The sequence below is a fragment of the Spodoptera frugiperda genome, chromosome 25 (genome assembly GCF_023101765.2).
Source record: "Spodoptera frugiperda isolate SF20-4 chromosome 25, AGI-APGP_CSIRO_Sfru_2.0, whole genome shotgun sequence".
Classification (NCBI taxonomy): Eukaryota; Metazoa; Arthropoda; class Insecta; order Lepidoptera; family Noctuidae; genus Spodoptera; species Spodoptera frugiperda.
In genome coordinates this window covers 12699810-12714078 of record NC_064236.1, presented here as the reverse complement: position 1 = coordinate 12714078, position 14269 = coordinate 12699810, and the positions used below count along the sequence as shown (strand labels likewise).

Here is a 14269-nt window from a genome sequence, read left to right as displayed (position 1 = left end):
CTCCTTTCTCAAAAGAATACTCTAGCTGTGGTGACGAGCAGAAGGGTACACGAGGGAGGGTACGCCACCCTCGTAAATTCCCTTCCCGCGCCCCCCTCGGCGCGCCCAAAGCGTTCTCACAATTAAGAAGGGGACGGCTATAGGCATACGTCAGTTTCGCAAAATTACTCCACAATTGCATTGATTAAGAATGTGGGCTCCGAACCATTTGTTTTCTTATAAGAATGGTTTGTTGTTACAACATTGAAACACCAAGTTCAAGTTAAGTTGTGCCAAGTCGGTGTCTTTCAATTACCAACGCCTTGCGAGCAGGAAAGCCTCTTTATGAGAACCCTTATTTCATTACGTGTAGGAGCTGCTTAGTTGCTTTTATTTGTGAATGCGACACTACTTGTAGTTGAGCGTATTTTCGATTTGAATCAAGCATTTTTACTTGGATTTTATTTGCCTTTTGTGTGAGTATTAATCATACGTAATATATTATAAAACTGTTATTTATATTTCTTGTTACAAATTCTATTATTAGTTGGTAACTTTCCTACAATACTGCTATAAACTGCTATATACAACTAGTAATATTAATATGCACATGTTATAGAAATAGTAAAACTATCAAGAGAACCCTCTATAGTATATTGGTAACAATTGTTAACCTAGGTTAACTCAAACGCAGGTAACTTTCTAATAAATTGGGGGCAATGACATCAGCTTAAAATGATTTTACGAAAATCGATCCCCAAGGGAGCGAACCCCACGGATCGGAGATTGTATTAGCACAATGTTAACAGTCACTTTTTTGAGTAACAAAATGGTATACAAATTGCTCAGTGAAGACGATTCCTTGTTAATTCTTTTACGTTTTCAAACTTATCATTTTTACCTCGATTTTATGTGGAAATTATACTTAAAAAGAAGAAAAATACATAAACGTAGTTGACAAGCATTATTTAAAATTACAGATTAGAGAAACATTTTAGCTAAACTATATTATACGAAATGGTAAGTTTGTAAAAAAAAGAAAATAAAACCGTCCTATGCTTGGACAACAGCATGTGAAACTATCGGAACCGATACTCTTATAGAATGCAGAACAACACTGCAAAACCTAAAAAAACATAATATTGCTATCCAATACAAGCATATTAATGACAAATAATAATAAATAGTCTATCTTTCTAATTCATCGTCATATAAAAGGTTCACGTGTAAATGACACTCAAATCGTGTCTTGTAAGCCAAGAAGACCTTGGTCAAATACTACAAACCGACGTGATATATGGATAATATACACAGAGAGTGCCTACAACTGGGGCAAGACAGTTTAAGGAAAAAGCCGTAGAATTTCTTTTACAACTGCAATATTACTGGCAAATCTATTTTCCTGTGTGGCTTCCGATTCGCAGCGTTCACCGATAAAAAGTTTTTCGCATTGAGCAAATATGACGATTTCATTTCCACAGAAAGTCTGTAGGTAATATTTTATCGGTTTAGCATTTGAACATTGTAAAGGCAACTTTCGATAGAGTAAATAGTGGTTGCTATATATGAATGCTTTAGAGAAATTTTTGCCTCCATTGTTATTAACATCTATTATGCCACATTTGTAATTATATCAAAAGTTTACTGACAAAAATAGAACGAGGTAAAATCTTAATTTAACGCATCTAACAAAAAAGAGAAATGTCTCTTCTGAGCATTTTATTACATCTGAATCCTCCAAAAGTGGGCAGGCAAAATGAAAATAAAAAGTTGGCGCAAACATTTATGGGCAAAATATGAGCGCAAATTCTGATTCTATTTAAAACAGCTTTTGTTTTGTAGTAGTCTCAAATTACCTTCCCATAACAAGCGAGATCTGTATACTGAAATATATATATATAGGTATATGTATAACTAATTAACAAGAAAGCCACTTACGTATACAGCGATTTCGATAACAGGGACCCTTATTAATTATTTACGCTAATTAATGAAATTTACATCACAGTTAACCGCAACCCAAACCATAGTTTAGTACCTAATTGAAGTTGTCAAACAAACTTTAACAATGTTGGTTAAAGTCAATGCTGTGCCTTGTAACGATGTCTGAGGCGGGATACCTACAAACAATTTGGAACTGGCTGTTTTTGTCTAGTCATTTGTATAGCTTGTTAAAACTGAACAAAATAAAGCAATTTTTAATGGTTTGTAAACGAGCAGTCGGATCACTTGATGATAAGTAATTGGCACCGCCCATGGACACCCGAAACTACAGAGGCATTACAAGTGCGTTGCCGGCCTTTTGGGGGTTTGGAATTTAAAGGTCGCTGGGGAATCGGGGATTAGGAAGATTGGGGAGAGGGGTAATTGGGCCTCCGGTAAATTACTCTAATTATAATGTGTTGTATATATCTTACAAAGAAATTGGATAAGGTATGCTTATTTTCCTATTAGTAGCCCCTCGTAATTAGAGTGATTGTTAGATAATCACTATTGCCTATTATAAAATGTACAGTTTTGTTGATATTAGGCATTATACAAATCATTGTAGTTCCTACCCCTACCAACTATTAACTAGGTTATACGTATACTACTAAAATAAATAATGAGGTTGTCTTTCTTATTTACAAAGGCAATAAAAACATTAATATAATTAAGTTTTAGTGCTAACAAGATCATCAATTTCAATAGGTAGGTACCTACTGCCGAAACTTTGTACATAAAAGTTGTTTACATAAGTAAAACCCTGATTTGTGGGGTTATTAGGTCATTGTATAAGTCAAGCACCTTTAATATCAAGAATTTGTTGATAAACACTTTAACTACTAAACATAACCACGAATGATTTAGGTGTCACTTTTACTATCGCAACTACTATTTGTTAGGCATGTTAAAATATGTGCAATATTTATTACGATAGTACAAAGTACATTACCAGTACAGGGTCATTGTTCTAGAGCTCACAAATTATTCTATGAATATTTAAACAAACATGTTTGAACTGGTTGTAAATAAACCACACACACACACAAGAAGAAACCAATCTAATATATATTATTATTGTATATGACACCATCCTGTAATCAAGACCCACAATTCTCACACGAAGATTCAATAACAAAGGCCAGCTTCATCGGTTTATCAAAGGTAGACATCCCAACGGTCCTCGAATCTCTAGTGACTCCCATTGTTCCGCTGAATACCGATCCACGTTATGTGCAAGAATTTAAGGTACAAAATTAATCGCAATATTGCACTCGTTAGTGTGAATTTTGCATTGCTTCCCATAGGATGGGATATAAGTGTGGGAGAGCCATGATTCGGCACGATTAAGCCGGCTCGACCGGAGTGCTACCACGGCCTCAGAGAAAATGAACATGAAACAATGCTTGCGTTGTATTTTGTTATGTGAATGAAGTTACCGGAGGCCCAATTACCCCCTTCCGAATCCCCAATTAGCCAAAAATACTTACATTCCTAACCCCTTAAAGACCGGCAACGCATTTGTAATGCCTCTGGTGTTTCGGGAGTCCATGGGCGGTAGGAATAAGCTTATACCGGCTTATAGCATAAAAAAAGATAAAGAAAAATAGGAATTTTGTATTTCACTACATATTTTCCAGTATTTTCTGTGCCATGCAATAAAAATATTAGATAAATAAAAATTTTATTAAAAATTGTTGAAATATTTTATAATCCTCTTTGCCCGTGCTTTTCCGTAGTTATAAATGGTTCAGTGGAAAAGATTACGGAATAATCTAAAGCTTACGGATTTTAGAAAGGTTTAATGTACACTCCATTTATTTTGTACCTTGAGAACGTTACGAGTTTCATAATAATTACGTTTCCTCGGTAACCAAGACTTTCGGGCATCTCGAAATTATCAGTTTTGACCTAGTTATTAATGACTTTTTAATTTACATACACACATATCGATACATCAACCAATTTAAGAAATCTGAATAGTTTGTCTGCACACGACAGTCTTAAGAACACATGGATAAAGAAATCAAGGGTAGATTCTAATTACAAAATAATAAGCCACCACGTCAAAGTAAACATAGTAAACAGAGTTTTTTCATTTTTGATCAAAACGTGGGTCGGCTCTGTCGTCACAAAATGAAATGTCAACCGCTTCACGCTGTCACGAAACAGTTAGAATAAATTGATGATCAGGTACGTAGACAGAATATTTTCAGAGCATAAAACAATAAGCCAGGTGTTCGGCAAGCATGTTACGTTGAAGTCTAAGGAATACAGAATAGAACACTTCAACCGTTTATGCATTCAATAGATCAATTTGAATTTTCAAACACCACTTTGGCCCGCGGAAATATTCTGCAGAATTAGAATACACTTTATGTCACGATCTCAAAGAGACAGTTTCCGCCTACACAGGAGCTCTTTTGTGCCACTGTAGTGGTACAAAATATGTGTGAAATTTGCATACAAGTGGGAACAGATTATCGTGTTCATCAGACTCCAGTTAACTTCTGATCTTTGATCTATGCATCAAGATTGGATCAAGATTTTATGAAAACTACAATGTTGTATTTGCAACATTGTAAGATAAAACAAAGCTACTCTTTGTTGGTATATTTATGAAACGTCAGGGTAGCCTAATGTAACAATAATATAAATATAAGTAATACAATAGTATAAACAATAATAACAGGGATTTACTTGCACCAATCTACAAGCGGCTATTGATTAGTTTATCGCTTAATAAAGGACTGTTGAAGAATATTCACAGGTGCATTTTGCTATGTAATTGATGTATCTTGCATCATGGTGCTCTTGTATATATTTTATCATTCTGTGGAAGCGGTAAACCAATGACCTGAATTATATCGGTAGTCATAGCCGCTCGACGGGAACAGCAGGAGAGATAAAACACGTGTAAGTAAAATAAATGTAAATGTGTTTCAAACAGTTTATTTTCACAAAATGACTGCCATTTTCCTAAACTACGATTTAAAAAAATATTACGAGATACCATTAACAAAAATATTGCAAATTATATTTATCTCACCTAGTAATATTTTTTCTTTTAAACTCTTTGAATGTTGTTAATTTTGAAGTAGGCTTAAATATTCACTTTTTTCAGTATTAAGGTTAATATAAATACATCAAAGTTTTTATTAGTGTGAAATTAAACAGGCCAGGTAGGTATCACGTCTAGTAAAGTGCAAAAATTTTAGTTTAACGGTTACATTAATACGAGATTTATACGCATCAGACAATGGTAGGTTTAAAAAGTTTATAAAATCACCATTCAAACAATCAATAATAGACACTTAAGTGTAGGAGAGGCATACTTCGGTACGAATGGGCCGGCTCGACCGGAGTGATACCACAGCCTCACAGAAAACCGACGCGTAACGTTTGCATTATGTTTCGTTGTGTAGGTGAGGTTAGTGGGAAATGACTTTACACATAGATACATGCATGCATACTGACCTTATTCACCCCCACTATCAGCAGAATACACGCGATGAGTCCGATGGTACTGCAAGCCAGTAGCGTTATGTTGAGCGACACGGTGACTATAAGAAAAAAACAAACAATCAGTTTCAGTAATCCAAACATTCAAAGAAACATTTGTACATAAATAATATTACATTTGAAATCGTCATTTCAATTTTCCGATTCTGTTGAATCGATATTCAATGCTAGAAAAACATTTAACATTTGTATAAACCGGTAAACGATCAAATTTCTGGAATCAAAAAATTTAAATTACGTGTTAAATATTTTTCTCGCTAACCCTTTTTCATGTAAAAAATAATGTAAACGTGTCATTATACTAATATTTATAACACAGTATAAATAGGTTTTAACAGTGAATAACCTGGTAATCTTAAGGTACGTAATAATTTGAGCTTATTAAATTTTACTCAAAACGGTTTCATTGTGAACTTCACATTGTTAATTTCTTCTTTTGGGTGTGATTCTCGCATTTAACTTAATTTAGCTTTTACTGAACCTTATACTATTTTTTTAAACCGACGAAATAATTTTGTTTGTGTTATAATCATTATTATCCTTTTGACAGTCGGATAAATAAATCTCAAAATTATTTAGTCTATTACCCGTTTAATTTTAATAAAAAGTGTTATGATTTTTTTCTAAATATGAAAAAAAATCATGCCATTACCTATGTATAATATGTTATAATTTCAAAAATTCTAATAACCAATAAAAGTAAATCGAAAGCAGAAACACCAATGACTAAATGGAAATTTAAGAAAAGACAAACTAAATACAGTAGCCATAATAAACACGCATGAAGCTTATTATATGACTCTAGGTTATATGATTCTGTGTTAGCCGCATCTTCCACCATAAGCATATTGCTCACGATTTTTCAGTTCATTCTTCTCTACGGCCAACTTTACAATACGATTATTATTATTATATGCAAGTATTTTTGCTTCGGAAACTCAAACAGAAAATACTCACAAAGACCAATAACAATTTCGAAAATGAATTTAACGAGAAAATTGATGTCTAAACTTTTCCTTTCTTTAGAGCCATCGTACTTGTAAAATATATCAAAGTATATTTATTGACTGTACTTGATACTTAAACAATATTTAATATGACGTAGCTGTAATAATATTACAATACGTGAGCAAAGTGTACCTGGTTCACTGAAAAGGTTCTATTGAATGTGATCGAGTTACAAATTGGGAAATATTTTTTTCAACGTAATCGAATGAGACGGCGTGTGTAAAATGTATAAGTACCGCCTCTTATTAGGATGAAAAATATATCCCAAATTGGAACCATTTGAAGAGAAACTCTCGAAACGGTCTATTTGAAAATTTATCTGCTTTATTCTTAGCTGATACTTCAAAAGTACTTTCATGGTAGAATAAAACGATGATTCAATTTGCTAAAAAGGTTTAACTATACATATAAATATTAAAAATAACACCACTGTTTATTTCATAATTATTGTATACCAGCGGACCCCGCGAACTTTGTTTCGCCTAAGATATTTTTCTGCACATCTTTATATTTTTTCTTAGATAAGAACCTTTTATTATTTATAACAAACTTAAAAGAAATGAGAGTAATCGGTTCAACTGTTCTCGATATTTACTGTTAGCGATTCATTGTTATATTATACATTTTTAAACCAATGTAAAAAGACGAAAGCCCCTTTTATATCTTTAAAACCTCTGTAAAAATTATCTGACTTTATGTATTTACACTCACAACTAAATCTTATAAAACTAGTTTGGTATTCAGTGACTGAATAAGCTGAAGTCTTTGAAAAACCAAAGGCAGGTTATTATAGAAAATAAGTCGGTATTCAAACCCATTCACCCTTCAGCAATTCTAGTAAATCACTCAAATATAGATTTTATCTGAAGACGAATAGTCTTTGATTGCCTCGTAGTTAACTTACATTCAATCTTAGTAAATGTGAGAGAGAAATTTGTTTCATGTTGGGATCAAGATATAGTTGAAAATGATCTCGTACTTACAGTATGACGCAAACAGTTCTGAGATGGTCAGTATTATGCGATGCTGTGGCATGCACGATTTTACCGCCCACAATATTAGAACTACGTAAAAAAAAGTAAAGATATTTACATTAAAATAAATATTTTAAACTTTGAATTAAAACTATCGGTTGTTGCTCTTACACGAGGCGTGAAAGTGGAAGCTGATTGTTCGATAAAAAGTGATTTAAAAAATATACTTTTTTTGTGCTAAGCTAATACCTACGTAATGTAAGGTCGTAGAAAATTGTGATTTGCCGATTGCTATAGTAGTGTGTTTAAATAACAGTGTTCGTTTTGGATATTACTAATTTTAGTTTCTTATTTTTTGTTAATTTGCCGTCTAACCTGCCAGTACTGTTATCAATAGTTATAAAACAAAGTGATATGTACGATATTTAATTAAAAGATTTAGATAAATAAAAAATAATTGACTTATGTAGATGTATAACACAGTTAAGAGGACAACAAGGAATTAAGATAATTTCATCATCAATAAATAAAAATCTGCCTCTTGTTTATTTATTCAAATGAAATTCATAATAGCTAAATACGATAATTATGCGTTCAAGCCATAAAGCAGGAAAGTGCTATCGTATTACAAGCATTTTGCAAGATGATAAAGAAAAGCTGTAGTAACAGTATTGATTTTACAAGCCACGTGGCGTTTTGAAAAACAAAGGGAAGAAATTGTCTGTCTATCAGTCAGTTTGACTTGTTTTCGCGTTATGAATTGAATAAATTAGTTACTTTTTTATGGAGTAAAGAAATTAAAATACATCAAAGTAATATACCAAATTTTGCTATCTGCTTCTATCAAACTATACATACATATGCTACTGCTATAGTCACTTAAATGTAATAATTTTATGCTTTCCAACACTCTAGATCAGTGGTTACCAACCAGTGGACCACCAGTGGTCCATATAAGACAAACGTTAGTCCGTGAAATGAAAAAAAAAATACAAAAGACAATACCTCTGTCCACGGTCAGACTTTTGGGCACCCTACTTCACGACTCCGATGTGAATTATTTTTTTCGACGCCTTAAATTAATTTTTACTTCTTTTTATTATAAGTTGTAAATTTTTTAGTCATAGTTATAATTGTTACATAAATTGTAAACTTAAATACCTTTAAATTTAAATTAAGTAAGTTTAATGTTTATTTGTTAATGATTATGTAATTTATTTAAAAAAATAAGAATTTAAGTTATTACTGTAAGTTAATGCTTCCCAAGTGACTCATTGATTTCCACAAACTAACTTACTTGTATTTACAAAGTACAGAACTTGCATATTTGTATAATAAGATGTTTATCTGCTAGTTTTAAGTACTACAACCAACCTTTACTCCCAGTACTGTTTCCCTCCAATGCATTGCGATGATTTTTCTTCAATCATGATTGTTCTTCTGCATTTTGGGTGCTAGGGGCTGACTCGTTTTCTACGTTACCAAGCCCTTTGACGACGCCAGCATAAGTTCTAGACCGTACTTTAAGCTTTTTTTAGTATGAGGTTTGATATGAAAAATTGTTCTTTCATTATCGCCAACCTTAGATTTGGTTTCATCAGCTTTAACAGAAGTATTTAGGATAGGGCTGTTGAATCCGACGCTATGTACCATAAAATGTGTTGGGGATTTACGCGAAACATTTAAATTCATTGCGGTATACTTGCAATTACTTTCTGCCATACTTCTCTTCATTTCTAGCATTTTAAGGAATATTGGGCAGGTTCTGGCTACGGCCATGTGATTTCCAGAACAATTAACGCATTTAAAATCATTTGTTGTGCAGGAATCATGGTTTTCAGCGCACCTGTTGCATACTTTTTCTTTAGACGTACAATTTTGGGTGTCATGTTCCCCAACTCTTAAGCACCGCGCACATCTAGTAACGGGAGAAACATAAGGTTCCACTTTTATGCGGAGGCAATTTGTAATGACGTATGGAGGCAACAGTGTTCCTCTGAAGCAGATTCTTATTGCTTTACTTTCTTCCCATCCAAGTCTGCCTACACATAGACGGTTAAGCCGTTTAACTTCTATAACTTCATTGTCACCTGGACAACGGATATCGTTGAATATTTCATCCGCTTCAATTTCATAATCTACGTCTCTTAAAACACCAAACGTAAAGAAAATGTTTATTTGTTTTATACAATTCCATCCCATCGCCATTAGGGTTCTGTTATTAAACATATTGTCTGCACTCAGTTCTGTGGCAAATATAAGGCGGAGTTTGCGTGGACTCAGATACTTCACTTGTATTATGTTTTCAATTTTAGATTCTTTAAGAAGCTCATTTAATTCAAAAGGTTCTGGAAATTGGCGTTTACACAAAACTAGAACTTCTAAGTAATTTCTTTTGGTTTCTTCAATCTGTTCTGCGCTGGTATTTACCTGCTGCACCGTATTTTTATTACGGCAGAGGCCCTTCATTTGATTTCTTTGTGCCCTTTTCACCTTTTTTTTGTTGACTACAGTTGTCCATTCGGATTCGGATAATTCTTTTTGATCATTTTCACTTGAACTCTGCATCCTGATTCGAAACTTTCGTTTTGTAAAATGTTATCCATTTTTGTTCTGTTGGAGTTCGTACACTCGCACTGGTTTCCTGAAAAGCTTAGTACCCGATAGTGCGCCGCATCTCGCTTCCGTAGCGAGGCAGTGTAACACGGAATTGCTAAAAAATATTTAAAAATCGCAACCAATTGCCTCTGAACGAGGAGCGGTCCTGTTCGGCCGGATGTTGGATATTTACTGAGGGATGCTGCATTATAATTACTCCGACATGTATAGTTTGTTTGTGTATGTGTGTGAGTGATAATTCCAACTAAGAACGATGCTACACACTAATACTAGGAATTATTTTCATTTGTAGGAAGTAAATGCGTATGTAGGTACTAGCAAAAGTGGGGTTGAAATTACAGCGCTGTTTACTGTGTTATGTATTAGATTATATTAATTAGAGATTACACAAACAAGGTTACTTGTACTTGCTTTAAACCGAAAGGACAAGAAATTCACATATTCTGAACTAGAATATTAATTAAATAGTGCCTTTCTACATTTATCTAGACTCGCTGTCATTGCAGCAGTAAGGCCCCTGTTTGAGGAGTGGCTAGAGAGGCACCACGGCGTCCTCACCTACCGCTTGACACAGGTGCTTACCGGACATGGGAGTTTGGGTAGGTTCCTGTTTCTGATTGGGCGGGAGGAAAAGCACGAGTGACATCACTGCGAGGACCGCCCGGATGACACGGAACAATTATTGTTTCATTAACAAAATCAACACGAATCCTAAAAGCAATAATCAACAATCATATTCGGTTTGTCTGTAAATCTTCCGTAGCAACAAATTAAAATTTTCAAGGTATTGTCATAGAATTCAACAAATATTTGTTATGGAAGTAAAATATATTGCCGTTTAAATTGAAATAAAAATAACATCTTGGCCACTTATTACATTTATCACTACTAGGGTAAAATTATTAATAATAACCGACAAATGTGATTAATTTATCACTTTTACCTCAAGTTTCGGTAATTATTAATAATAGTAGATAATTGTTAATAATTGTCAATTATTCACTCTTACCGTAACGTATATATACCCATATTATAGTTAAGTATGTGATGGCTTTCATACAAGTACAAATTCTGTTTCAAAACAGCAATTGTGTTATTTCGTGAAATGCTACGCGTAAGTCCCTATGTTTGCCATTTTTCTGAAAGGTTTGCATTTACATTAATCCCTTTCTCTTTGTTATCAGCTGATCTATAAACGATATAATCAAAGTTTGACAATACCTTATTCTTAATAGACTAATTTCGTGATTACCACGGTGATCACAATTCTGCCTTGGTTCGAATTTGGAGCACTTTAATATTAAGTTTTCTAGTACATAGTATACAATGTGATAGGGGTGAGACTTCTAACCCGTTAAGGCTGAGTACTACATCTAATTTTATGGACAAAAGTCTGGGGTCGAAGGGGTCGAATCCCTTCCCCCTAAAAATTATGGCTATTTTAATATTTTTTTTACTTTTTTTGATATCAAAGGTTGTATGCGTTGTAGAAACAAAAAAAACGACAAACGGTAGCTAATAACCTTGGCTAACTAATTCATTACTTTTTTCATATGTTTGATAATGTTTTGGTGAGAAAAAAAATCTTTTGTGAATTATTTTTACCGAAAAAATCACTATTTTTCAATATTTTCAATTAGGGGTTCAACCCCTCATATTATTTTTTTTGTCGATAAAATTAGATGTAGTACTCAGCCTTAACGGGTTAGAAGTCCCACCCCTATCACATTGTATATTTTCTATTTATTACGAATCAACTAATGCATGTAGACCACATTAATGTCCGTCTACAGAGACAGTATGGCTATAGAAGTGGCACATTAATTAATAAGGTAACAATAACACGAATATGCATAATAGAAACAAATTCCCGTATCCATTAATTAGCTTACTTGCCAAACAAAAACTTTGTTTTCGGTTCGATATAATTATGCAAATCATGGCTGCGATATATTTAGTAGATACATACATACGTGCAATACATTAATAAAACATATTGATAAAGCTGTTTCTGCTAATCCTATGTTTTTATAGTAGCAGGTATAATGTGACATTTTATTTAATCTAATATACTGGGTGACTGGTGAGATACCTTCAATATTTGAGGACGTGATAGTATGCGAACATATATTATGAAAAAAAATAACATAAAAATGAAATCTATACATATAATAAATCTGTAGAAGGGTCAAAAAAAATCTTTATGTTTCAGTTTTATTCTACAGAATGCGAGCTCAATAGAGGTATCTCCTTAATTATTATGGGCCTCGCCGTATTTGTCAGAGTTACTCAAAATGGAGAAATAAAATTTCCACGCGAAGACCGACATCCGTGCGGACGGAGTCGCGGGCGGAAGCTAGTATTAAATAACTTCTTAGTAAACTTCGTACACAGTACACCGAAAATCCAGTATTTATTTATTTAACGGATGCAAGGGTCGCGCAGCGCGCTATCTACACAGAATACATAGGTACCTACACTGTACAGCTGTTACCTACCTACATCGAGACCTATTCAAATTTCAATTATTTTAGAGATGTTTCGATAAAAAATTAAGTACCTATTTTTTTAACGAGAATCGAGTATTTTCCATAAGTATTGAAGGTCACACCAGTCACCCAGTATAAAATTCTCGTGTCACAGTTTTCGTTGCCATACTCCTCCGAAACGGCTTGACCGATTTTGATGAAAATTATAATCGGCCAACATCTATTTTTCATCCCCCTAAATTCCTCAAAATGTTAGCCGTAGTACATTCCGTGGACGAAGTCGCAGGCAGAAGCTAGTATTTTATATATAAAAACTGATATTGTATTATTTAACTACTTCGGCTTTCGACAGTGCGATTGATGAAGTAGCTGGGCAGCTGGCCGCCGTGCAAAGTGTAGTGGGTTCGAAGTCCCCACAGAGCAACTCTTTGTGTGAATTGTAGGTTTGTAAAAGCACCCATGACAGTGGAGAAAATTCTAGTGTGGGGCAACGTTTTCATAAAAAGAGAGAAAGAAAGAAGAAACTAACCTAAATCGTTTCGGATACTTAATATAATTTTGCATAGCCTGGAGTTAACGTGTAAAATTTCAGATATTTTAGTGGTTTTTTACAGACAAATTCAACATGATTTATACTTAGACGGAGAAATCTCGGGGACGGATCTAAGGGATTTTGTTACAGACAGTCCGAGGCCCAAAAATATTAAGGGTTGACGTAAGCTTAATGTGTTTATAGTTTTTAGGAACACTATAGGTACTGGTAATTTAAAAAAAAAACCTAACATTTAATCACGATTGTAATCAATCCTAAACAAGTGTCTACAGACAATAATTTTATTAAAATCTAAACTATTTTAATATGCCGAATAAATAGTCACTTTAATACTTATTTTTTTTATAATAATAATTTGTATAATAGCTGTATCGACATATGAAATAAACAAAAATAAAAATAACGTCATGCCTTTTATCCCCGAAGGGGTAGGCAGAACTGTGAGGACCGCCCGGAGGACACGGTAGAACATACGGTGGCGGTGTGCCCTACGTGGGCTGACACCGCCAAGTCCTCATGAATGTAGTCGGCGACGGCGACCTCTCGCGCCCGGCACTGGTTCAGGCCATGGTGCGGAGCGAGAGGGACTGTGGATGCCGTCTCCTCCTTCTGCGAAGCAGTCATGCTAGCTAAGGAGGAGGCGGGGCGCGTGAGAGAACAAACCTCCTCACGCCCCAGCCGTCGCGAGAGACACTCCGGGCGTAAATCGCGCGCCGATCTCCTGCCACCGTAAGTGCGGGTCTACGGACGGCGAGCAAGGGTAGCTCGTCCCCCGACCAGATCCAGTGCGTGCGGCGCGTTGCGTTCCGCGCGCGCCTCAAAGAGCCATTTTGACACCACAGATGGGGCCCAACAGGGCTGATGCCTGATCCGGAGCTGCGGACTACCTAGCGGGTTTACCGGGGCTTCGGGTCGAAAAGCAGGAGAAGGAACCGGGTGGTTTTTAGTCAGTAAGAGTCTGACACTCCCTCTCGCCTTGCCCAAGGCGGGAGAAGTCATTGGATGATTTTCCCCCTCAAAAAAAAAAGGGGGCCTAGGCAGAACTTTTCGGTACGTAATGCCGCTACCCAATGTACACCCACTTTTCACCATTTGGGTTATAAGTCGCAATAGGAGGTGAGCCTATTGCCATATACTGGACA

General features: G+C 34.9%; 1 protein-coding gene across 11 annotated transcripts in view; it reads right to left on the bottom strand.

The window, feature by feature from the left end:
* Positions 1–14269, bottom strand: part of LOC118264268 (uncharacterized) — a 151601-nt gene that overhangs the window by 96319 nt on the left and 41013 nt on the right. For all 11 annotated transcript variants that reach the window (XM_035576740.2, XM_035576754.2, XM_050704154.1 and 8 more), the window contains exon 4: positions 5440–5525. In XM_035576740.2, coding sequence (XP_035432633.2) covers positions 5440–5525 — 86 coding nt within the window. The remainder of the gene's footprint in view (positions 1–5439; positions 5526–14269) is intronic.